The 25,606-nt window shown below is 53.2% G+C and overlaps 1 protein-coding gene across 5 annotated transcripts; it reads right to left on the bottom strand.

The window, feature by feature from the left end:
* Positions 1-1,409: 1,409 nt before the first annotated feature.
* On the bottom strand, positions 1,410-25,555 carry Pcid2 (PCI domain containing 2). Of its 5 annotated transcripts, none has more exons than XM_071611660.1 (14): positions 25,451-25,555; positions 17,745-17,834; positions 15,913-15,986; positions 14,848-14,915; positions 13,720-13,759; positions 12,755-12,809; positions 9,959-10,062; positions 6,869-6,944; positions 6,183-6,324; positions 3,805-3,905; positions 3,041-3,114; positions 2,818-2,943; positions 1,881-2,004; positions 1,410-1,598 (listed from the first exon to the last, which is right to left on the bottom strand). In XM_071611660.1, exons 1-14 carry the CDS (start codon positions 25,484-25,486, stop codon positions 1,509-1,511), a joined length of 1,200 nt encoding a protein of 399 aa, XP_071467761.1. In that variant the 5' UTR covers positions 25,487-25,555; the 3' UTR covers positions 1,410-1,508. The 5 variants fall into 5 exon arrangements, with proteins under 5 accessions (XP_071467761.1, XP_071467762.1, XP_027794716.1 ...); XM_071611661.1 differs by lacking the exon at positions 25,451-25,555 and adding an exon at positions 18,148-18,278; XM_027938915.2 differs by lacking the exons at positions 9,959-10,062; positions 12,755-12,809; positions 13,720-13,759; positions 14,848-14,915; positions 15,913-15,986 and having other exon boundaries at positions 25,451-25,554.
* Between the last annotated feature and the right edge of the window lie 51 nt (positions 25,556-25,606).

The following is a 25,606-nucleotide window of genomic DNA, read 5'->3' on the forward strand; positions in this document are numbered from 1 at the left end:
ACGAGATCATCATTTTGGTCAGAAGTTGCAGGATGCCCATGGCCCCTGCTCCCAGTGGGAGGACTAGATCTCCACAGGCAACTCAGCAAGGGAGCAGGCCCGGGAACATGCAGAGTGGGGGAGAAAGCCATGGGCCAGCCCAGGACTCACCAGCAAGAGGCCACACCCGGCCACAGCCTGGGCTCACCACAGCTCAATGGCAGGGAGAGCAGCTCTGTGGAGCAGGAATCTGCAGGCTCATACCCCCCTGTACCCGCGGTCACAGGTGACACTCAGCTGGAAGCCAGCTTAGACTCAGCAGACAGGTCAAGCTGTGGTCTGGACATGAGCCCCTGCCTCTCAAAAAATAAAACAAAAATAGAACAAAATAAAACAAAAACTACCTCCTGTGATAATGCAGTCAGGTCCAGAGGTGAAATCAGACCATGAGCTACGTGAGAGCCGTGACCCATCAGTGCAGTGACCCTTTTGGGGGACTCATAATTTGGACGGCCTAAAGGGGCAGAGCCTGGCTGGAGGGGGCTGATATCACGACTCTTCTTCTGCACGTGCGCTCCTCTCCCTGCTCCCTGACTGCTGCGGGTGCAGAGCCATTCTGCCCCACCGCAGGCACGTCCTGACCAGACTGCAGGTTTATGAGCAAAGGAAGGACGCTGTGCTCCACACCACAGAGCCCAGCAGGAGGACACTGGTGGAGCCCAGGCAGAGCGAGCTCCGAGCCACATGGCCCCTGGAGCAAGAGGGAATCCACGCACTCTAGAATGCTTCTCTCTGCAGCTCCCAGACGTGGGAGCTTTCCTCTTTAGCATTTCATAAACAGGAAAGGTACATCCTGGAAGAGCCAAGGGCTACGTGTGCCCGACCCAGGGGGGCTGCCTGAGGAGGGTCTCTGGAGGTAACTAAGGTTAGAGGTAGTTGTAGGGGGAAGTCCTGACCAGCGGGACTTCAGTCCTGGAAGAGAAAGAAGGACGGCCACTTGCAGCTTAGGAGGCCTGCTCTCAGGCCTCCTGCTACCGGAACCGAGGAAACAGCTCCTATCCCGGGGGCAGATCAGCCTGTGGCAGCTGAGCAGGCCCCCGCACAAGCTGAGAGAGCTGGAAAACAGTCAAACTAAACCCTGCTTCTAAAAAGACACCCTAAGTTAGCCAAGCATTGCAATCACATGAAGATTCAGATTTAATAAAAATAGACATATCTTAGAAGATAACAACTCAAAATATCCTTTTTTATAGAAAGAGCTACAAAAAGTCACAAAGACGGCCCCTGTGACAGCACTGGGGAAGCAGAGCGAGCTGCAGCCCCAGGCCTCCCTCAGGAGCCCCAACACAGCCACCGCTCACAGAGCGCCAAGGGGTTCAGGACGCTCAGGGTGTGGGCAAACTGGTCTTAGCACCCTGGGAAGGCACCCAGAAGGTTCCAGCTGCAGAGAACGGTGCAGCCCAGAGCTGACTGAAGCCCAAGACAGCTGCAGATGAGAGCCACTCTCTGCCCAGAGGGTCCTGCAAGCCTCAGCACACGGTCGACAGCGGAGGGAATGGGTTTTGCTTGCTGACAACTAGCTTCTGATGCTGATGGGATATGTAGCCTTTAATGTGACCCTGGAGGAGAGAAAAGAGGACCTGGTTTGCACTTCCGAACCCAAATCACAGCCAAGACGCCGGGCATGAGCAGTCTGCAGCAGTCCTGGCGCAGCTCAGCTGATGGGGGCAAGCACCACCCACCCTCATGCCCAAGGGCCCTGTGGGTGGTATTTCTACGACAAAATACCTTTGCAAAGGCAAAAGGCTGCTCACTAAATTCACCACCACCACCACATGAAGGCTCTGAATTCCAGATCACCCTACTGGGAGCAGCTGCCTCCCAGAGCGAGGCCCACGCACCATGTATATCAGGTTGGCCAGGATGCACTGCACCTCGTCGATGTCCACGTCCTCCACGTGCATGAACTTCAGGGCGACCAGGAAGGCCTCCAGAGACAGCTGGTGTGTTCTGAGCAGCAGATACCTGCAAGAGGGAAGACAGGACACTGCAGCTCCCGACAAGGGGCTACTTCAAAGGCCAGGAGGAGGGCTGGGAGCCAGAGAGAGACACGTTTTGCAATGGACCAGGGTTCAGAAGGAATGAACATGTTTCCACTTACTAACTACATACATCCTGAAACACAATCTACAAATAAGACTATGAAACATAACCTGACTTTCCTATTTGAAGCCTGTAATCCCAGTGGCTTGGGAGGCTGAGGCAGGAGGATCTCAAGTTCAAAACCAGCCTCAGCAAAAGTGAGGCACTAGGCAACTCAGTGAGACCCTGTCTCTAAGTAAAATACAAGATAGGTCTGGGGAAGTGGCTCAGGGATCAAGTGCCCTTGAATTCAATCCCTGGTACTCCTTGGGGGAAAAAATAAAACCTGCTAGTACAAACAGAACATTTATACACTTGGTAACTATCTCGCTGAGGCTGAGGTTCTTATTGTCAGTGGCTCTGACACCAGGATGTGCCTGCCCAGTGTCCTGCAGGCTCAGGTGATGCCATTTTTGACAGCCTACCCACAGCTGGAGGAAGGTCTGCCTTGTCTGAAGTCTAACCTCGAGAGCCTATGGCTACAGGCCCCAGAAGAGCAGACCTGGTATCTCCCCTGTGACACACCAGTCACCACGAGGCTGGCTGGCTGCCCTCCGAGGACAGGAGCAGTGGGCGCCATGCTGCCCACAGGGCAAGGCTCTGCCACCACTCCCGAGCCAGGGCCTGAGCTGGTGTGGCAGTGAGCCACAGGTGTGTCCCGCCCTACCACCTGCCCCAGGTGTGCACCCTGCTCACACTTTCTTGAAGAGGTTCCGGTAGGTGATGATCTTCAGCTTCTCGAGGATGAGGAAGATGCCACAGCGGATGAAGAAGGTCTCGTGCCTCGCCAGCGCCTCGTTGAGCAGGAGCAGGTTGCCCTCGCTGGTGGGGCAGGCCGGGAGAGAGTGCGTCAACGCCACCCTCACAGGCAGTGTGCAACCTCTGCCCACTGGCTCCTGCAGGAAGCGTGGGGACCTACCTCACAGCTCGGGTCACGTCGGCAAACTGCATGAGGTGGTACTTCCTCAAGAGCTCCACCGTCGGCATGTGGCCCTAGGACAGAGAGTTAGCTCCCCCCAGGCGCTGTCACTCCAGCAGCCTGTCCTCAGGGACAGCTTATCAAAGAATCGAGCTAAGACAATCGCAAGCCCAGTTCCTTAGAATTCCTGAAGCAGCTGAAGGAGGATTAAACTCATCAGGGCATAGGAAGGAAAGTAAAAACCAGGAAAGCTGGGAACTGTATGACGGCAACCTTCTGTGTGTCTTATCACTTAGGATAAATGGACACCAGGAAACGCACTGGACTTAGGAAGGACATCACCCTTGCTCTCCACAGGAGGGTGGAATGGGGAGGGGCGGGGCAGCACAGCTGCTGTCACCACAAGCCACCCTGGGCGATGCACGCTTTGGCCACCAGCAGGCGCCACTTTCTCCAGATGTGGAAGGAGGCGCCCCACTCGGGCAGTGCCACCTGACTCCTCAGGCGGGGCTCTTCTGTTGAGACCCCCCAGGCAGACTGCAATTACACTCTGCTTTCTTGGTTAACCCTCTGCTGTGCACCGAGGCCCTCGGGGAGAAATGAAAACAGCACACACTTGTTTCATGTCTAGTGTGAAGGCTGGGGCTTGGTCACTGCTGGGAGATAAACACAGGCAGAGCTCTGCTGGAAGGGCCTGGAAGTGCTGGCTCGGCCCGCCTGGCACCCTTGCAAGCCCACGGGGCTGCAGAGGAACAGCCGCTCACCAACAGCATCTTCACGGGGAGCAGGTAGATCAGGATCATCCTCTTGTTCTTCTGGCTGGAGCGATGGCAGTGTTCAAAGGCGAACGACAGGTACTCCTCAGCTGCGGAGAGCAGGCCAGGTCAGTCCGGCAGGCCAGGCCGCCGTGGCACAGCCCCTCCAGCTCCCACCCCCTGCGACGCTTGAAGCAAGGCGAGAGCTCTCATTCCAGTGCCGCGAAGCCCGTGGCCCAGCGTAGCCGGCTACACTCCTTCCCCAGCAGTTCTTCTTAAGCATGTCCCGTGACTCCAGAGCCCCAGGAAGGCTGGGCAGGCCTGTGGCATGGAGGGCAGTGCAGGAAGGGACTGGTGGGAGCCAACTCGCCTGAGGTCTGGGAGCCACACAGTCAGCACTTCAACCCGGAAAGCCCGACATGGGAAGACAGAGGTCCGAGGCAGATGAGCCACCCACGGCCCAACAGATGCTCAGCACCACCCCTGAAGCTCGCATGCAGCTCAGAGCCCACGCGTGCGCCTTCCTGAAGACGACGGGTGCGTGAGCCACTGTGCCGTGAGCTGGTGAGGTGCTGGTCCTGGGTTTCATGGGAGTCAGAGCTGAACGGCTAGATGTTGGAATACCAAGAAGCTCTTCCACTGGGGATCACCTGCTGACTGCACAGCACTGTGTCCTAAGTGGGGACTCGTCAGGAAGCTGGACGAGCCGGAGGAGCACAGACTCCTCCCAGGCCTGCAGCGAAGGTGGCAGGACAGGACCTGGGGGCCTGTGATCTGAATGTGGCTCAGGAACTGGGGAGCCAGGGGTTCAGACAGAAGCACATGGCCTGCCACAGCAGTCTTTCCTGGACAGCACCAAGTCCCCACCCAACGGCCCAGAGACCCTCAGAACCAGGAGGACCCATCTGACACAGACTCCCTCGCTGGGCGGCAGGCCCTGGCCCGGGAGGTCTGCACTGAGCACCTCTGCCTCCACTCGTGAGCAACACGCCATGCCTGGCAAAATCGGCTTCCACTCTACACAGGGAGCAAGACTGTCATGGACAGGAGCTGAGCCCACAGGGAGCCCTATGGGGTTATGAAGCCTGCACATCCCACAGCCTGACATCAGACAATGGCAACTGCCCCAGAGATGTGCTACTCTACCAATGCCCAAGACAACCAAGTCCAAATCCCCAGGGCACAGCAACGCATTTCTAACAATCCACTGAGATTTTCTGCTGTCATCCAGGGCACTTCAGATGTTTTGTATGAAACCTCTATTTTACTTAGAGCCAAAGACACCTCAAGAGGTATGAGCACCTGAAATTATAATTGATGAAATGTGTGGCCAACAACCAAGACACTCTGAATACTCCCTCTTTCCATAAACAATGTGGTCACAAGAAGCTGTGAGAATGGTCTCACGCTTCAGACACTTCGTCCAGTTAAACGCACCAAGAGCAGCAGGAATTCCCAGCAGTGACATGGGAGCCAACACCTCGAGAGCCACCAGGCAGAAGACGGGCTAGTACAGGCTTCTGAGGCACACAGAGCAGCTCTGCATCCAAAACCCAGTCTCTAGGACGCTTGGGGTCTTTACAGAAGACGAAGGAGTTGGGTGAGAAGCTTGAGGAACGCTTCATCTGTCAAGGTTCTAGACACAAGGGCCACCTGGCATTACTCTCAATAATCATTGCTGGCTCCTGAGTATCCAAAACTGCTACTCAGTGAACCTCAGAGGAAACCCACGTGGCTACCCTGGTAGAACTCAAGGCAATATGATTAAAAGTGCCTTCCCTGATGCTCCTATTTTAAGGGGAAAACAGAGACAAGGGAAGACCCCAGGAAGCCCTTCCCCAGAGGCGCGCCGTCTACTAAAATGTGGGAAAACTGAAAAGCTCATCCACAGAAGCCCAGGACTGATCCACAGACCATGGTATGAGAGTGCTGCTGGCTGCCTGTGGCCTGCAGGATGCTGTGCCCTGGACTCTCGGGTGTGAGAGGAAGTGGTTAACAGTTCCAAAGTGTGCCTTGGGCACACAGAAGACATGGTGGGCAGAAGACACGCCAAGGGGCCTGAAGGGGACGACGGTGCTTCTGTCCAAGAAGGCACTGGGGCGCGAGTGCCTTCACACGCAGCCTCTGGGAAATCTGGCCTGTGCCCAGGGACCCCCGATGCTCGCTGGGCTGGGCTGCAGCCAGGCGGAGTGCCGCCCTGGTGGCCTCTGCCTGCAGGGCACAACCTGCACGCACTAGAGTCAAAGGCAAAGAGAGAAAACTGGAGAAAGTCACACTCAGCTGCCTCAGAAAGGACGTCCCCAAGGACGGAGAGACTAGGAGCCTTCTCTGAAGCAACCCCGGGCAGCCAGGCTGTTCCAGTGCCCACCAGGGAGAGCAGAGCACACCTTGCTTAAAGTCACTGTCGAACATGGCCTTGCGTCCAACGTAGTACTTGTATGTCACCCTCTGGGCAGTGCTGTAATCGTCTCTCAGGTTGGAGCTGTCGATGGCTCTGATCAGGGGTTTACACAAATGGAGTTTGTTGATCTATAACAAATAACAATCCGTCACAAATGTCTGTTAGAACAACAGCCACAGCAGGCAGGTGGAAGAACCAGACGCCTCCTGGAAGCCCTGAGGCCATGGCCGCGGGGAGCTGCAGCTGCCAAGGGAGGAAGGCCACACTGGCAGGACTTCCAGGTCAGACCTATGACCCCTGGCGTGCAGGAACAAGGCCCAGCCACGTGCATTCCGAGGGCCCTCACTGGCTGGCTCTGGGCAGTAAGAAATGCTTCAGCCTCCAGCCCACTCACACCCACGCCTATCTCAGAGCTGCCACGCCCTGGAGGGCCCAGCGCTGCCAGGAGGGCCTCTGGCTGGGAGTACAGGCCTCACGGGGCTGTCTTCAGTCAGACACTGGAGAAGCACCCCTTGCAGGTGGGAGGCACTCGGCAAGGGCCGGCCCTGAGGACCACAGACCCTGTGGCCCCTCCCTTCCCATGAGTGACAGGTGGGCTGGCTCATCACGGACAGCGATAGCGGCCTAACGGGGAAGACGGAAGGGAGTTCAGAGACTCCAGCAGAAGCATACCTTAAAGTAGATCTTGAACAACTGGTTCACCAGGAACAGCATCCCCCACTTCTTAGAGTCCTCTATGCCAGCACGACTGTGGGAAGATGAAGTTCTTAACGTCACCGAGGAAACAGACACAAGTCACGGAATAAGCTGCCTGATGGCTGACAGCGGTCACGTTCACCAGACATCTAACAGGTGGCGCTAAAAAGGGGCAGGCCTGCAGCACCACGTCAGAGCTCCTGCAGGGAGCTTTTCTGAAGGTGAGAAGCATCTTCTCTTGTCACTAGGACAGAATGAACTCCTGAAGACACAGGGGGCTCCTGAGAGGTGTCTCAGCTGGCACAAAAGCTCCCCTGGGTCCCCGAGCATGGGCACCAGGAGGCACAGGAGCTGCCTGCGCAGCAGTGGAGGCAGCACTGGGGGCACAGCAGCCTGGCCTGGGAGGGGCGCAGAGGGCTGCACGGGCACCATGCAGACCTGCCCTGCACATCCACCTCAAGGGACAAGGAGAAACCCAAGCCCCCGAGGCAACTGCACCATGTGCCAAGAGACTGTGAAACACAAAGACGAATGGAGACAGATCAAAAGAGGGTGTGCTAGACAAGCGCAGAGAGTCCCTAGAAGGGTGGCGTCCCTGAGGGTCCTTCCAGTGTCGTGGGGTGTTTTAACATTCAGCCGTGCACCATCTCTGTGCAGCGCTTCCCCTGCCACACAGCTTGTCCAGGGGGTGCCAGAGCGAGGCCCGGTGTGCCGGAAATGCTAACCCAAGAGTGAGGCGTGGGGTAGACAACAAGGTGCCGGGACAGAAGACACGCTGCTCGTGGGCAGGGGACAGGCTGCTCCAGGACCCATGTGCCCACCAGCAACGTTGAGCACACAAGCACCATCGGCCTGTGGGACGGCACCTGGTGGGCTGCGACGACAGCTCTCCATGGGCTCGGACCATGACAGGGCTGTGGCCCGCAAAAGAGGTATTTGCTCTTTGGGTTTCCCTCCAAGTGTGACAGGAGAGAAGGGCAACACCATCACTTCAAAACCACGGCCAGGCAGCGAGCAGAGTGCCCTGCGACGGCACCAGGTCAACGGCCTCTGGCCGCTGCCATCTTCTGGATGCAGCCAGGAGGAACTGCAGGGCCACCTGGTGACTCTGAGGAAGCTGAGGTTCCCAGAGCCCTCGCCCACCAGGGACACAGCCTGTCCTAGCCTGTACTTGCCATCTCTGACCAGAGCGCCCAGAGGGTGGAGTGGCAGCTCGCTGTGGCCTGGCCTAGCAACCTGCATGAGTTCACTGGCCATTTGCAGATCTTCTTTGGAAGATTTTTCTAATATTTCATCCTTTAAACCCGTTTCTTTTTACTGTTCCCTGTAGCAGTTCTTTGTGTGTGCCAGACACTAGATCCTCAGTAGATATCTGCAGATTCCCCATGTTAAGGTGGCTTTTCACGGTCGGGACAGAGTCCTCTACTGCACAAGTCCTGACCCACGCCAGGCCCACCCACGTGAGGCCCTTCAGCTGCTAAGCTCCTGGCATCCCACCTGAGAAGCCACTGCCTCGTCAAAGGCACCCAACCTGAGGATCACCACCAAGTGCTCATCGGGCTCGATGTGCGAGGGGCACCCTGGTGTGAGGTGAAGCAACACACCCCAATTCACCATCAGCCCAGAGCTGCCTTCAAGTACAGGGAACGAAGAGCAGGGTGCCATGAGGGTTTGTGAGCAGGCCTTGCCAGGGGCCCCGGGTGAGAGTCCTGCGGCCAGCCAGGACTACAGCACGTGGGGCAGGAAGGGGGGCCCCGGGTGAGAGTCCTGCGGCCAGCCAGGACTGCAGCACGTGGGGCAGGAAGGGGGGCCCCGGGTGAGAGTCCTGCGGCCAGCCAGGACTGCAGCACGTGGTGCAGGAAGGGGGGCCCCGGGTGAGAGTCCTGCGGCCAGCCAGGACTACAGCACGTGGGGCAGGAAGGGGGGCCCTGGGTGAGAGTCCTGCGGCCAGCCAGGACTGCAGCACGTGGGGCAGGAAGGGGGGTGCTGCGGTGAGGAGTGGCTCAGGCAGAGCCGCAAGGGGAAAGTACCTGGAGACAGGAAGGGTCCCCTGCCACCCAGCTGCCCTGGAATGGGCTGGAGGCTGGGCTGGGGAGGGTGAGGAGAGGGAAGCTGAAAGCTGGAAGACCTTCTGGGAACCATTTTCTTTGTTTATATAACAATTTCCAAGCCAGGCTCAGGGGCCATGCCTGTGATCCCGGCTACCCAGGAGGCTGAGGCAGAAGGATCGCAAGGTTAAGGCCAGGACAAGCTGGGCAACTGAGTGAGACCCTGCCTCAGTAAAAACAGAAAAAATATGTATGTATACCTAAAACAGAGATGACAGAGACACAGACGTGATTTCCTAAAACTCACAATCCAATAAATGTGGCAAGATGGATAAAGAGATGGAATTTTAGGAGAAAAATGGAAACTCTAAAATAGAATCAGCTAGAAAGTCTAGAATTAAAAGGTAAGTAATGGCAACTAAGAGCAGCCACCCTGCAGGCAGCCAACACAAATCGCCCAGAATGAAGGGACAATATTTTTTTTTAAAGTTGAAAAATAAAAGAATGCAAAAACTTAAAAACCTAGTAAAAAACATAAACTTACTAATCCGAGGAAATACATGGGCCCTAAACAGGAGAAACTGAACCCAAGTAGGCAGAGCAGAGTCGCCTCACTGAAAACCTGCCAGGGAGAAAGACCCTTCCCTGCCAGGCAGAGGGTGGGGTGCCGCCTCTAACGAGGGGAGGGCGACGGGGAGGGTGGGCGCTCGGCCGACTGAAGGCAGACCACGGCAGTTCACACAAAGGAAAGCTCAGGGAAGCTCCCGCCAGAGGGAGGCCTGCCTGAGCGCCAGTGCAGAGGAGCGCTCAGAGAGGGATGGCCGCAGACAAGCCCAGAGCCAGCAGCAGGCCGCCTGGGAGGGGCCTCTCTCCTTTACAAAACAAAGGCTTCGCAAAGCCAAAGTCACGGGGTGTGGGGGCCTAGTGCAGGTGCAAAGCCGACAGCAAGCCCGACAGGGAGGGACGGAGGGCCTGTGGCGACCCAGGAGCCGTGGTGAGGTCTCCAGCCCCGACTCACGTGTCACTGGCACAGACCCGAAAGCAGCTCATCAGTAGCTCAGCAGCTTTTTCCAACATATCCCCAACTTTGCTCTTTCCTTTCTTCACCAACTGCTGATCTGCCTAATGGAACACAAAAACGGGTACAAGTAAGAGCTACAATCCCAAAGGGAGACGAGGCCTGGTGGACACGACTGTAGTTTTGAAACCTGAGGGGTCTTCGCATCACAACTGCCCCACCCAGATTCCTGATCTGCGCTACAAGCTGGTCATGGCCTCCCATGGCTGGCACCCTGCCGACCTCTGACCCACACGCACCAGCGGGAGAGGAAGGGGGTGTCAGCTGTCACCAAGGGCCTCACTCCCCAGTCTCCAGAGCAATCTCCTCCTCCTCCTCTTGTGGAGGGTCTATGAGCTGAGAGCCATCCTCAGGAAGACACCAGGCCACAGTCCCTTCCTCCTGTCCTGACGTCTGTGTGGATGGTGCAACAGGGTGGCAGGATAGGCTGAGCGGTCCCGCAGCTCACCAGCATCCCGCACCCTCCACACCAGCACGTGCCTGCAACCCGGCTACCCAAGCCCATTCCCCTGCAGAATGCTACCAACTTCACATTTTCACCACTCCCTGTGCTGTCTGGGAAGTGCAGCAAGCACCATGCCTTGACGGCTGTCCCCAGGAGCAGTACTGGGAAGTGGCCAGATCTACAGGCTGGGCCAGGAGTGGGCCCTGCACACCACGCTCTCAAAAGAGAACCAACAAGCCTGCCACTTGCAGGCAAACAAGTGACGGAACTGCAGGAAGCATTTTCAACCACTGAGCGAGGCAGCTTCCTACTCCCCAAGACTTCGCTGATGCACAAACAGGGCTATTTTTTTTCAGTTGTTTTTGTTTGTTTTACCTAACCAAGTGTCAACATTTGGATCTGCTGTATAACCACATCCAAAAGGGCTTGAGAGCAGGCCTTCGTGGTAGGTCAGTGCCCTTGTAAGAGAGACCCCAAGAGCCCCCTTGACCCATCCACCACACAAGGACATAGCAAGAAGTCCTGGCTATGAAGCAGACCAAGGCTCTTCACAGATACCCCACCTGCTGGCCCCTTGACCTAGGACTTCCCATCTCCAGGACGGTGAGAAATAAATGTCTGATGTTTATAAGCCACCCAGCCACGATTTGTTACAGCAGCCTGCATGAACTAAGACACACTGAAGGTGAAAATCATGCAGGAGTGTAAGATCTGTTCAAGCTCAGGCCAGACCAGTGGTTTTAATGCTCCAGTGGAAGCAATTCAGGCCACACTGCAGCGAGCTTCACAAAGCTGGTCTCAGAGTTTTGACACAGTGTCCTAATGTACGCCTCCCTTCCCCATGGATGCCCTGCAAATGCCTTTGCCCGGCAGGGAGTGTGCGCGAGACAAGGATTCCAGGTGGCTTCTGGCTTCTGTTGGAGCCAGGTGGTATGGGCTTAAGATGCGCAAGGTGCCACTCTGCTCAGTATGTTTGTTCCACTTGTCTGGAACACAGAGTGCAGTTTTATTCTAAAAGTCAGTTACGTTAACATTAAAAAGGCTTGCTACTATTTTAAATTTTCCCAGTTAAAAATCTCTAAACAGCAAAAGCTCCCTGGAGTCTCTCAGCCTATGACGTCCACTTGGGTCTTCCATTTTTGGCTCCCTTGCTGAGACAGGCCTCCTCACTTGTTTCCGGTGTTCGTAATTGTCCCCAGAGGCATTTCATACCTTGTTCTAAAATCGCCAGGGGCGGGCTGTGGTAGAGCACTTGCCTGGCACATCCACGGCCCTGCCTGCCATCCCTAGCACCAAAAACAGTGAATTCATCAGATGATTCACATGTTGTTGTCATCTCAGTGCTGGGGACTGGCAAATGACCTTTCTCATCCAACATCCTGAGAAGCTGACATGTCCCTGATCCTTGATGTGATCAGCGATGTTCACTCATACCCCAGACCTTGGGGTATTATGCCAGACTTCAGGCCTTATCTACCCGTTTCTACAGGCCTTAGCTGACCCCACTGCCCTGCTGAGGGGACAGGAGAGACGTGTAAACCTGTGCGTGGCGTTCAGTACATGGTGCCAGGCTATCTGCCCTGTCCTAACTTTTGTGGGGCTTTTTTGTCTCTGTGGGCACTTCCAGGTTTGGACTTCCCTGGAACTGTCCTGGACAGACAGGAGGTGAAAGGATGCTCCCCACCGTCAGTCCCAGCCCCTTCACCTCTGCCGCTCAGAGCCACATGGGCTGAAAATTCCTAGGGCGACAACTGGCTTGAGCAGGAGGAGGGGGCAGAGTCTGAGCGAATCGTCGGGTCTGCAGCTGGAAGCCGTCCACAAGACAAAGAATGGGCAGCTCTGGCTCACAGCCAGCTGTGCTGCTCCTTGAGAGGACGTCACCCCATGAAATCCAGGGCCTTTTCCTTGCGTGCCACAGGAGCCGGTAGCTGTTTAATCTACGTTCAGCTGGAGTGCCTTAAGACAGGCCACATCTTACAAGTAAAAGGATGCAGAACTGCTCATTGCTACTGCTCCACCCTAAGGAAAAGCAACCCACTTGACATATGGGCAGCCCCACAGACAGCACTTCCCTCCACACTAACAGGGAACATCCAGCAAATGACCAAAGCCTGTCGGCATAACCCCGAGAAGCAACCCTAACCCTAACCCCGCTGCCACCCATCTTGCTCCCCACCCCAATGCATCCCAACTCCCACTCATTCCTCAACACCGTGGGGAGACGGACATGAAATGCAGTAGCAGTCACAGAGCTTTAGTTCTAAAACAGCAGGGACAGGGAACTCACTTACGTTGTTGGCGAACACACGGAGGTCCAGGGCTACCGCATACATGACTGGTAGAGCCCTACAGAGGAAACAGCAGACGTGTCTGAAGAGGCCACGAGTCCAGGCTTTCCTCAGAGGTGGGGGGACACTGGTGCCAGGCTGCCATCTGCCCCCAAAACTTGCTGCCACTGTCTGCTTCCTCACCTGCCACCCAGGCAGCTACAGCCATGTTTGTGGCCAACCTAGAGGCCAAAGGCCCACTGCTAGCTCCAAACCACTGGCCAGCCCTAATCAGGGCCTGGACACTGCCCTGCAGGGAATCTCGGGACACCGCCCATCCCCTCCACTCCCCGCACTGGTAAACAGCACTGTTTAAAAAGAGGCAGCTCGGTAAGATTTCCTAAGACACTGACGGTGTGACATACACATCGTCATCAACAGCTCTGCGCCCATCTTGGACAGTACTGACTTCCTTCCATGTGAAAGCAAGGCCCTCATTTAGAAAGGAAGGCTTGCTTGCTGTAAAGGCCTTCAGCCAGTCTAGTACAGAAGAATGTGTGCCACCCATAGATTCCTAACGAATCTTAACTAGATCTTGAAGTTAGAAATCAGTTTGTCAAGGAATTTAACCCAATTATTGTGTATATTGCCCCAATGAACTACATAGTTGGTCTATCTTTTTTAAGTTAAAACTAAAAGTAAGCTCAGAATGAACAACTTAAGGAAAAAATTAGTATTTAAGGAATTTGGGGGACAAGGAAGTGCTGAAATAAGGTATACTGCAAGATAATGCCACTTTAGTTTGCACACATTGTTATAATTCTATTACCCATGTTGATACTATCATGTCAACTCCCGTGAATTCTACAGAAAAACACACTAGTACTTTTAAGCAAATTCTTTAAAACTTTGCAAAAAACAAAATAAAAACAAAAGCACAAACACCAAATGCCCTTTACTAATTTCCAACTGTTTCTGTCCATACTCACCAGTTTTCTTCTTTGTGGGCCTGAAATGCTCGCAGAAATGATGTACTAAGTTAAGGAAGGTCTGACGTGCAAACCGTAATGACACTACATATTAAAAACAGCAACAACAAAAAAAGAATAGGATTCCAAATCCTAAATTATATCCCACCCTTTAAAAGAAAAAAAGATATGAGTGCACATTACAAATACCTGTGTATCATTAGGTCTAAGCATACTAAATATGTTTATTTCATACATACTTGCTCCAAAATAAGAAAGACTTTTATCAGATGTTTTTAAAAAAAAATTTTATTTGAGCCAAGCACAGTGGTGCACACTTGTAATCCCAGCAGCCAGGAGACTGAGATATGAGGTTTGTGTAAAGCCAGCCTCAGCAACTTAGAGAGGCCTTAATCAACTTAATGAGACCCTGACTCAAAATAAAAAATAAAAAGGGCTGGGATGAGGCTCAGTGGTAGAGCCTCTGGGTTCAATCCTTAGTACCCCCCACCACCAAAAAAGAAGGGAGGAAGGAAGGAAATGTGTTTGGTTTCTGAGCCCAGATGGTTACAAGTTATATTTAAGTGCTTCAGAATCTACCATATAATTTATTTACCATTTCCAGGGAGACTTGGCTAGTAGCCCACTATCTTCTAGCTATACTTAAACAAGATGGTTTTCTAAAAGGCAAGCTAAACCTAGGTTATACGCCAGAACCCAGAACACCATCAGTATAGGACAGCACTCAAATGAGCTAAGCAAGACCACGACCTCTGGGAGCACACATAGTAATGGAGGTGTGCATCCAATCCACGCTCATCCCTTTATCTTGAATCTTGGACCTCTGGTATTTCACCCAGGGGACTCAACCAGTCCCTGTAACTACGCTTACCGCTTACTTACAAATGTGATACTTCTCAACATAATTAAATAAAACCGCTCCTCTCACTAGGGCTCTTCTATTTTCTAGAGATAACTGGATGAGTCTTAACTCAGGTGCCAAGTGGAAGAGCTAAAACGAGTTTTCCCTGCAAAATGCTTCTATTCTGTCTAATTACAGGGGTGAGAACTGGCCCAGCATTTCAAGACCTAGAGCCCATCAGTCACTGCACCTGTTCCAAGCTGCACAGCTACAAGCAGACAAAAGATATTGGACTATCACCGTCTGGCATTTATATGCCTCTATGAAGTCATGGTTCCCCACAGCATAGGTGCACCTGGAAGAGACACATGCAGTCTGAGGACAGTGGCCCAGGAAGGATTCAGCCGGGGAAACCCAGATGCTAGGCACCAGGCCAGAGCTGGGTCCTGCCCCAGCAGCCTGACTCCCTACCAGGCCTGGAAGGGAGGCTAGAGCTCCTGCTGGCCTTGTATAGGTCAGGTGGAGGGAGATGCCGATGACTTCCTGGCCCACAGGAGCTGCTGCAAGGTGAGACCCCTTACAAGGCTTCGAGAGGACCCCCGCTGAGTCCCAGAGGCTCTGAGCAACAGCAGCTGAGTCGGTGAGCTCCACCGGGCTCCCTCCAGGCACGCGGTCTCTGTGTTACCACACCTGGGACCATCACACATGCCACAGAACCAGGAAACGTCAGAGTGCCTCACGCTGCAAGGAACACAGTGGCACCCCAACTCTTCCAGAGACCCGGCAGGGTGTACAGGCTTCCTGCCCTCTGGCCCTGTCTTCCCAGCACTGCAAGAGGCAGGCAAGTGGAGAACTGAGGACCATGTGCTGCCTGAACTGATGCTCCAGAGACAGAGAAGCAGCAGCACCTCCCCACAACTGGGACCTCAGGGACGCAGGAGGCAGAGGCAGGAAGGTGGCAAGTCCCAGGCCAGCCTGGGTAACCTGAGACCCTGTCCCACAATAAAAAAGCAGTATTTTGTTTGCTTTGCTAAAGTCCAGTTTTTTTTCCCAGCAAGGCAAACAGGTTAAAAAGCAGACACATTTCCATGAAAAAAATCAAGTCCTGAGCCAGATTCCACCTCCCACCAATGAAAGACCCCTGTCAGTGTGACAGGTATCAGGTGACTCTTCACAGCAGGACCCACAGACACACCCAGTTTTCACAGGGTTTCCCAAAGTGAAATCACAAATGCACTCTTCTACTTTTTCAGTCAATTATTCATTGCTTCAAGCATGTGATGCAAGAAAATATCCCTAGTGAGTTCAGCAATTTCTGGCTGTGTTTGCTTTTCTTCCTCAACAAAAATTACCTCAAATGAGCTGCAAACATTTCATCATAAGGGGGTTCCAAAACTTGTTGACATTTCTCTTCTGGAGAAGCCATCTAATTTATGTGAAAAATGGCAAAAATAAAGTTAATGAGCACAGAAAGAGCACAATGTATAGAAAGACACTTAGATTTACAAAAACTTGTTTCAGAATCTCAGCATCCACAGTAGTAATACTTTAGGTTTTAGCACTTCTAAATAAAGGACTCATTAACTCAACAATATTCACCTGTGCTTCAAAGGACCAAGACTCCACGGATACCACTCAGCTTTGCCTACTACAGGCCAGGAAATGTTCTAGGCACTTTCACACACATTTTAGTATCTGACAGCCAGCCAGTGAAGAAACGGTCATTAAGCAACTGCCACAGGTTTAACAGCAAAGCATATCACAAGCAAGTCCTCACTGGCCAGAAACGCTGCCCGTGAGGGCTCATTCCGTGGCTTCCTGGAGGGAGCAGGGCATCCCAGCCAGTGGCCAATGAGAATTTCTACCTTTCCCTTCCTTCCAACAGCCAGATTTCAGATACGTGGAGCACCACAATGTGTGAAGGTCAATTGTACACATCTACTTGACAGCCCCCGTGTTCACGCTGGCACTGGAGCCAGTGGCACTGGAGCAGTGCACCTCCTGCGTGGTGAGCAACAACTATCCTGCTGGGCCTGAACAGAGAGGGACAGGGCAGGAGCTGGCCTCAGGGTTCCTGACGGCCCGGCCCTCTGCTGGATCGACACCACCGAGCCCTGGTCCTCCAGCCTCTGGACTTGGACTGAGCCACCCGACTGGCTTTCCTGGGCCTGCAGCTTGAAGACGCAGATGGTGGGACTTCCCAGGCTCCACAGTGGTGTGCCCCAATTCCTTCTGACAATCTCTCTTCTTCCATATATATATATATGGGGGGAAAATGTATAGATAGACAGATTTCTACTGGTTCTGTTTCTCTGCAGGGTTTGACAGACAGACAGATCTGAGTCCCTCAGTGTGCCACCTGGAAGTGGGGCACACCCACCAAGCCAGGACTCCAGCACTGAGTCCACCTAGAGCAACAGTTCCCAATGCCTTCCACCCATCAGAACCATCCAGGGAGCTCTGTAATACAGAACCTGCTGTTACCCTAGAGACCCACTTACTGGGTCTGAGATGCAGTCTATACGTGGCTAATATCATCACTGGTAGGTGGCCCCATGTTTCTTCCAAAAGAAACTTTGTTCTCTGATTTTATAATAGAATCAGTGAAGAAACAGAGCTTTACACAATGATAATAATATTTTCTACAGATAATGCTTGGATATCATTTAAACTCTAAGTTAAGGGTTCTGGTATTTTCAGAGGTGGGCAAGTGCTTGCGGTAAAAGGTCAGATAAATGTCCAGGCTCTGCAGCCCCAGGGCTCAGTGCGACTTGGGGAGGAGAGCAGCTGAAACCACACTCCAGGCAGCCTGGCTCTGCTGTACAAGGCTATGCCACGTCCCCAGGCCAAGCCTGGGTGTGAGCCCACCTCTGCAGGGAGCCCAGGAGGCAGACACCTGTGGGGCATCAGCACATGGACTCTGGGGACCCAGGTCTGTACTGAGTCCAAGCTCCATTGCCTTCTGCTAAATGACGCTGATTGAAAAAGCACTGCTCCAGGCCCCAGAGAGCTGCGTGGGGATCACACACGGGACTGCAGTGAATGGAGTGGAAGGACGTCAGTGGTAAGGGAACTATGAAGTCTTCAGACAAGAGCGGCGGCATTCCTTCTCTTCTGCTTGCACTCTCAACTCTCGGGCATTGCCCCCTTCTCTAGGAGGCCATGTGTACAGCCCTGTACTCACCTGCAGCCGTGGGTTTGCAACATGAGGGTGCTTGAAAGATACCAGCTCTGCACAGGATGCTCCATCTCTGGTGTCGATCGCTTCATACACCTGAAACATGTGGGAGGGGCCTCAGCAGACAGGAAGTGTTCTGTTCTACCAGAACCTCAACATCACACTGCACACCCCAAACTCAACCCCTACTTTGAAAGGGGTCAGAAAAATAAAAAATGTAAAAAGTCAGCACTTTTTACCAGGATATAGTAACTTCATCTCAAAATGGGATTTTCCAGAGGCAAGAAAACTGGAGAAGCAGAATGAACCAGTGATTTAGTATTTAGTTACCAACGAAGGTGAATTATTCTAGTTTTACCTGGTCATACTAACAATACATTTGAAAATTCACGAGTGCAGTGGTATGCACCTGTTTCAGTACTCAGGAAGCTGAGGCAGGAGGATCACTTGAGCCAAGGAGTTCAGGTTGGCCTAGGCAAACAGCAAGACCTTATCTCCAAAAAAAGCTTAAAATCCACAGGAGTAGTGGCTCATACTGCAATCCCAGTTACTCAGGAATCTGAGGCAGAAGACTCACAAGTCAAGGCCAGCGTGGGCAACTCAGAGAGATCCTGTCTCAAAATGAATTTTTACAACTGTTACAAATATTTTTTAGTGGCAGAGGTCTTGACTAGCTTGTACAAGGCCCTGGGTTTGATACTCAGCACTCAAAAAACCCACATGTATCCAAAACTCAGAAGGTTTCTACTCAACCTAGATATAAAATAAAAAGGAAATGGAAATGGCTGAGCAATCATGTTGCATTCATACAACAGCATATTCACCTGCTGTCTAAAAGAACAAAACAGACACACATGCAACAATGGAGAGTTCTACAACATGCTTGTTGTTAAACGGGGGAAAACATGCTGCAGGAAAACTGCACAGACTGGCTTGGGAGGACAGAGCAGACACCATGCAGGCAAAGGGTGCACTACAGGACACACGATGCCAGCTGAATCTGCTTGCCGCACACACCTCTATCTGCTGTTGGAGGCCTGTGGCACTACATTTTATACCAGAAGACCCAGTGCACTTAAGTTGTGCTTACAAAACATTCTCATCATACAGGCGAAAGAGCAAAGAATAAAGCTGTGTATGGTAGTAGGATCTAATGAAAATAAAATTTGATATGTACACTTCATGTTCACATGACTTTTTCTGAGGTATGGTCTCACTGTGTTGCCCAAGCTGGCTTACTCTCCTGAATAGCCAGGACTGTGGATGTGTGCCATCAGGCTCAGCTTGTGCACATGACTCACCAGGGGCAGCATGAGGGTATGCAAGTAAGCAAGAGGCACACGGGAAAGTCCTGGATAGGGCTCCCACACCCACAGAACTCAGGTGCTCCTAGGTCAACCCACTGTAGGTGGAAATGCATTTAGCACATGACTTATGGCACATCATGCTGGAGTGCTGGGTGTCCCTTGGAGTTTGGACTGGCAGGCTACCCAGCGTCACAAGAGGACTGTACTTCAAGGCATACGCTGCCAGCATGGGAGGAGGTCCAAGCTCAGATCTGCAGTATAGTTCCTGCTGAATGCAGGCCGCCCACCATAGTGGAGCAGGCGACAGGGCCCTAGTCCGGGCTGTTGTGGTTAAATCACACTGCTGTGGGGACGTGAAGTGAGCTGCATGTCACACTGGTGGGAGGGCAAGTTGGCACAGCCCCGACAGAAGGCTGGCATCTCTACCAAAGCAGGCAAACACCCTCTGTGACCCAGCACTGCCGCATCAGCGTCCACATCCAGGAGGAGCAATGGCACACACCACCAGGACGCGTGCAGGATCTGAGGCAAGAGTGGGGCTGACTGGGAAGCACACGATAAGGAACCTGCACCTGATACTCAACAAAGTGCATCAAACAGTGAACCTGCTTCTAGGGACTTATGCCACAGCTAGAAGCAAAAGGTGGACTGCATGTCATCCAAGACACTGGAAACAGTCTGACGTCCACCACAGGAGACTGGGTGAATAAACCACAAGATGCCCACAGACATGCCGTGTCATCACAGAGGGAGGAGCAATTCCCAGGACCCACAGTCCAGCGAAGGTGAAAAAGGAAATAGCGTTGCCGCTGGTCTAAGAACAAGGGAAACAGAAGAACCCTGTGTGTCTCTGTGCATCCTGTTCACCTCTCCAAGAAGACCAGAGGAAGCAGCAGGCAGAATCTAGTGAAAATGGTTCTCCATCTCCACAAAGGGGTGGGAAAGTGGTGAAAGTGATGCCGCGGGGCGGTGTGTGTGTGTGGGGGGGTTCTGAGCATGCTTTCTAATACAGCGTTCATTTATGAAAACTTCCAAGAAATGCAGTGGAAGGAAAAGCCAACCTTCTACACAAGCACCAACAGAAGCACAGACAGACATTGAATGATGCCACAACCACACAGAAAAAGAACTCAACTACCTTGAACACACATTCTGTGGAATTTGCTCTGAAGATAAAAATCTGCGAGAACAACCCTGAATTCACTTAGAGACAGTGCAGTGTGAAGCGGTCCTAATGCCGGTGTCCCTCGGGCACAGAGCTTATGCCAATGCAGATAGAACCAAACCAAGACCCTGTGGGTGGGGATGCTGACTCAGAATGGAAAGGAGGCCCTGGGACCCGGGCTGCAGGAAGGTGAGCTTGGAGACTTGCTATCCTCAGCCACAGCCACCTGAAGCCGAGCAGGCTGGGCCACAGATCCAAGCCTTCAGAGGACAAGCCCAGCTGCAAGGCCGCCCTTGCAAGGCCCAGATTGCAGCTCCAGGCCACACACATCCTGCCCGTCTCTGCCCTTTGGAAAGTCACCTATGGGCACAGCAGGGTTGGCTGTGAAGGAACCCAAGCACTAACCAAGTGCTCTTCGCAGGCCTGCCCTAAGTCTGGGGGTCTCATCTGAAGGCAGAGAGACGGGCACTGAGAGCCTTCACTGGTCATGGGAAAGGGCAGGGCCCTCCTTAAAGCTGCCAAGCTGGAGTCTGGTGGTGGAAATCAAGTGCACCTGCAAGCATCAAGGTAAGGCAGCCCTGAGAAGTCAGCACTGGGCACTGGCTTCCCTACACAGAGGACTTCCAGGCTCCCATGCCCACCCAGGGGGAGGGCGCTGGGCTCAGCAGAAAGGAGCCTTGAGGACCACCTGATTGGGGTTGGGGCAGGGAGGGGGAAAGAGTCCTCGCTGGGCATAAGATCACGTGGTCAAGAGGGATGGCCCTATTCCAGGGTCAGAACAGGCCCAAGGGACCTTCTCTTCTCTGCCCACCATCTCAGCAGGAGCTGAGCCTGGACAGCAAAGTGGAACGACCATCAAGCCTGCTGATGCCGGTCTGTGGGTTCCAGAAACCAGTTCTCACCAGTTCAGTCCCAGGAGGATGAGCATTCAGAAGTACTGCCCTCCACTGGCCCCCTGGGGAGGCTGGGCACGCAGAGCAAGCGACCTGGTGTACACCTAGTGAGGTGTCAAGTAAAGAGCTGTTGGGCTGGCCTGCAGCCTGTGCCCTCCAGTGCTCACCTCTCCTCAGCCAACAGGACCTCCAGCCAAGAGCCCCAGGCTATCCCTCCCTGCAGTCCTGAGGCACACTGGCCTCTCAGGAGGCTCTGCTTTTCTAGCACACATGCCCTCCCAGTCCAGGCACAATCTAAGGGCCTCGGAGGTCCTCACTCTGGTTAACACCAGGGGTTCTGGTCATGCACGTTACCATGACATTCAGCCTGTGGGCAGCTAAAAGTCACAGAGGAGAATTAAGCATGATGAAATGGAAGTGTGCCTCCGGTGGCTGAAGGTACCAGAAGCACAGCGGTCCCCAAAACCCAGACACTAGGTCCCTCCAACGAGCAGAACAGATGGTCCGGTGCCCCCTGGTCCTCCTTTGCCAGTGACCTCCCAGGCAATCTCTGGAGATGGTAGGACACAGTGGTCCTGACTCCCTCCCAGGTGGCTACAAAGCTGGGGGTGTGTGAAAGGAAAGAAGGGATGCAACAGAGCATATTAACGACCTTGACAATGCTGGCTGCTCAGCGAACGCGGGCACCTCAGGGGCACCATGAACTCTCAGAACCCATGACTGCTGAGAACTGGGCTCATCTGCTCTGTCCACTGAAAGCCTCCCCAGCCTAGCCAGCACACCGGACACCCAGGTCTCTGCCTTCTGAATTCCAGAGCTCCTTGGAGAAAGGACAGACTCCAGGCTAGGTGAGCCTGAAAAACGCACACCAGGAAGGGCTAGGTTCCAAGGCCACAGAAATCAGCTGAAGTGGCTCCAAGGCAATCGGAGCTTCAAAACACTAACAATAATAGGGGCTGCGGTCGTAGCTCAGTGGTAAAGCGCTTGCCTAGAAAGGATATAGGGAAATACTGTTTTAACTGATAAAAAAATTCATTAGTAATATAAAAAGAGGGCTGAGAATGTGTCTCAGTGGCAGAGCACTTGCCTAGCAAGTGTGAGCCCTGCATCTTGTCCCTAGTACAGGAGGGAGGAAGGAAGGAAAGAGAAGCAATGCTTGCTCAGTCAGTGCTAACATAGTGGCTGACCTGGGAAAGGACCTTCAGTGTCAGCCCTGTGAGGCTATGGGGCACAGGAACAGTCCTCACCCCATCATCCAACAGATGACGTGTGCCCTGCAATGGGGAAAGGCACCATAATGAGAGAGGAGCCTGAGGGGACACCTCTTATCCCAATGAGGTGCCTCCAGAGAAGCAGTGGGTGCCCACACATCTAACCTGTGGCAGTCCAGGAGAAGAACACCCAAATCCAAATGCTGACACAATCAAACCTGGATGAAAGACAGCTGTTAGAAAGGCAGGAGGACTTACCCAGATTAAAGGGGACTTAAGGAGCCAAAAGGCCACATGCAGCCCAAGACATGACCGTGCCCTGGGTTTAACAGTAGAAGTCCCAGGGAACACCTGGGGCAACTATGGCGTCAAGTTGTGAGTAGCTAAAGACTCTGTGTTTAGAGGGAATGTCCTTGTTCTCAGAGCCACACTGTCTGCAGCTGACTTTCACATGCTCAGGGAGAAAGCACGTGTTCCCACAGAAAGAAGGCAAGCATGAAAGGTCTGTGAGCTGTCACTGTATATCTTTCCATTTCCCTGTACATTTGCAATTTTTCAGAATACACAATTGCAGGAAAATAAAGTTTTAAGCACAGATACACTTTTTAAAAAAAATTTGCCATTACATAATTCTGTCATGAACAGAAAAATCAAGAACACAAAGGAAAGAATAACAGCCCACAGAGACATGCTGGAAGGGATGAAGAAGCCCCTGTGGGAATAATGCCAGCCCTCGGAGAGTAGTGAAGGGGATGCCCACAGTGGGAAGAACAGTATGCAAGCTGACCCAAGAAGAATAGCAGTTCCAGAAAGCAGAGGCATGGGAAAGAACGGCATGTAAGTCCATCCAATTCATCCTCCACCAACATAAACTAAGTTGGGTGGTACCTGCTAAAGTCCAAGCACAGAACAAAACAGGTCTGAATGTGGCCCTCACCTCTGTTGGGAGACACCTCCTGAGGCCTCTAGGCTCTGACACTTGCAGACAGTTGAGGGATGCAAGGCAGTGATCAGCTATTCTTCCTTTGGACCCTTTCCCAGGGCTGTTTTTACAGCTGGTTACCTTGAGAAATGGAGTAATGTCTTCTCTGTTTGACCATGGAAAAAGCAGACTTGCTCACAGCTTGCTGTGGATCACCCATGCTCAGTGCCTCCCTCTCTGAAGAATCTGTAGGCACCCTTTCAGGCCACATCACCCCATGGGACAGAGCTCTGAAAACCAGCACAAATATGCCTTCCCCATGCTGAGGAAGGAAGCCCTCGGTCCTGTGCTCAAGCATCCACGAAGGAAGATGAGATCCAACCCATCCAAGCTGCTACTAGGAATTCATCTCAGCAAACACAGGAAACAAAGACATTCTGCTATTCCATGTAGTTGCTGCCCAAGGCTACTGTCAAGGTGCTGAAATGAGGAAAGGTCACAGGGCCAAAATGGTCATTGAGATTCAAGTACAACTCTCCCGGAAGCAGCATCCTTCAGAAAAGTTGAGTGTCAAGAACATGGACTCTGGCTGGGTGCAGTGGCGCACATCTGTGATCCCAGCAGCCCAGGAGGCTGAGGCAGGAGGACTGTGAGTTCAAAGCCAGCCTCAGCAATTTAGCAAGACCCTGCCTCTAAATAAAATATAAAGAAGGGCTGGGGATGTGGCTCAGTGGTTAAGTGCCCCTGGGTTCAATCCTCAGTATAAAACAAAAATAAATATGGACTCTGGAGCCAGAAACTGTGTCACAGTCCCAGCTGTGCAGCTTCAAGTCCTCTTGGGTGGACAACTTAACCCACTCTGTAAAATGGGCTTGTGATGGACTCACTCATTAAAAAAAAAAAAAAAAAACTGAACATGCATAAAAGTGCTCATGGCAGACTCTGCTACTTAGGAAACGGCTGACAAGCACTAATCATGGCTTCTTTTTCTTATTCTCATCATCAGCCCAAACTATTCTCACTGGACAAAGAGAGGCAAAGGATGGGTTTTTCAGAGTGCTCCTCTAAAAACACACTGCCAAGAAGAGAGGTGCTTTGATGAGACAAGGAAAATGAGATTGTCACCAAGAGGAGGTGTGAGCATTGAAAATCATCCAACCCTCCTGCCCACCCTCTGGCTGGGCTTTCCCATTTCTGTCAGCTTCCAACACATTTCCTGAGCCAGAGTGCAGAGGTAAGAAATAACAAAGTCACTAGTCTTATGTAGCTCAAGTTTTAAAGAGGAAAGATACACACACATAAATAAATGTTAAAAGGATCAAGATAATGTCTTGTAAAAAAAAAATACAAAAAAGCAAAATACCACACAAGGTAAATTAGGCTTCTCCTTAATGGGCCATCCTGGAGGGCCTCTGTGGACATGACACTTGAGCTGTGACCTAACTGGCAATCAGGAGACAGCAGCAGTGAGCACTAACTGTTCCCTTCCCCCTTTTCAAGCTGGCAGAGCTCATCTCCAGAGACACATATTCAACATGGCAGTAAGTGAATTCCCAACTTCCCTTGCAGCAAGGGGACCCAGTGAGTCCTAGCCAGTGAGATGTTTAGGGTGGAGACAGGGTTTCTGCAAGTATTATCTCCCATCCCCAGGGAAAGACAGGCGTGCTGCAGATGCTCCTCCCTTATAGTCTTCAGATGCAGGCCGCGGGAAGGGGCTTGGAATTGCTGCAGCTAAGCAATGGCTGACGGGAAATGTTGCCAAAAGGCCAGAAGGCACCCGAGTGGGAAGGGCCTGGGTCCTCGGAGACACGACCAACGGCTGCACCAAGGAAGGGGGTGTAAAAATCAGAAAGGTCATCAAGATGCCCTTCGCACCAGCTAACCAGAGGGGCTCCCTGGACACACCTAGCCACCCGCTTCCCGGCCCAGTTTAGTGGCCACAAGGACAGCTTCGGACCCCAAGCCCGGTTGGCTGTGCTCTGCCACTTACCGCCTTCGGGCAAAAGCCCCGCAGACACAGCTGCCCAAACCCGCGGCGTGTCCGCGCCAACGGGATCCGCTCGCGGCGGCTGACACCGACGCGACGGGCCCCAGGCAAGCCCCGCGTCGCCACCGCGACCGCGGTCCCCCTCCCTCTCCGCCAGCGTCGGTCCCGCCGCTGGCTCGGCCAGGTCCCTCCGGCGCGGACTGGCAGGGAGCGGCCGAGGAACCCACCTGCTGCAGGTACTGGTTGATCGTGATGTGCGCCATGGCAGCGGCCGCGGACCGTCCACCGCGTCACTTCCGGTGCGGTCCGTCCGCGCGCGGCGCCCCCACGGCTCGGCGCCGCGCTCATCGGTTCCGGAGGGGCGGCGCGGCGCCAGGGACTTG

This window comes from Marmota flaviventris, chromosome 4, assembly GCF_047511675.1.
Source record: "Marmota flaviventris isolate mMarFla1 chromosome 4, mMarFla1.hap1, whole genome shotgun sequence".
Taxonomy (NCBI): domain Eukaryota; kingdom Metazoa; phylum Chordata; class Mammalia; order Rodentia; family Sciuridae; genus Marmota; species Marmota flaviventris.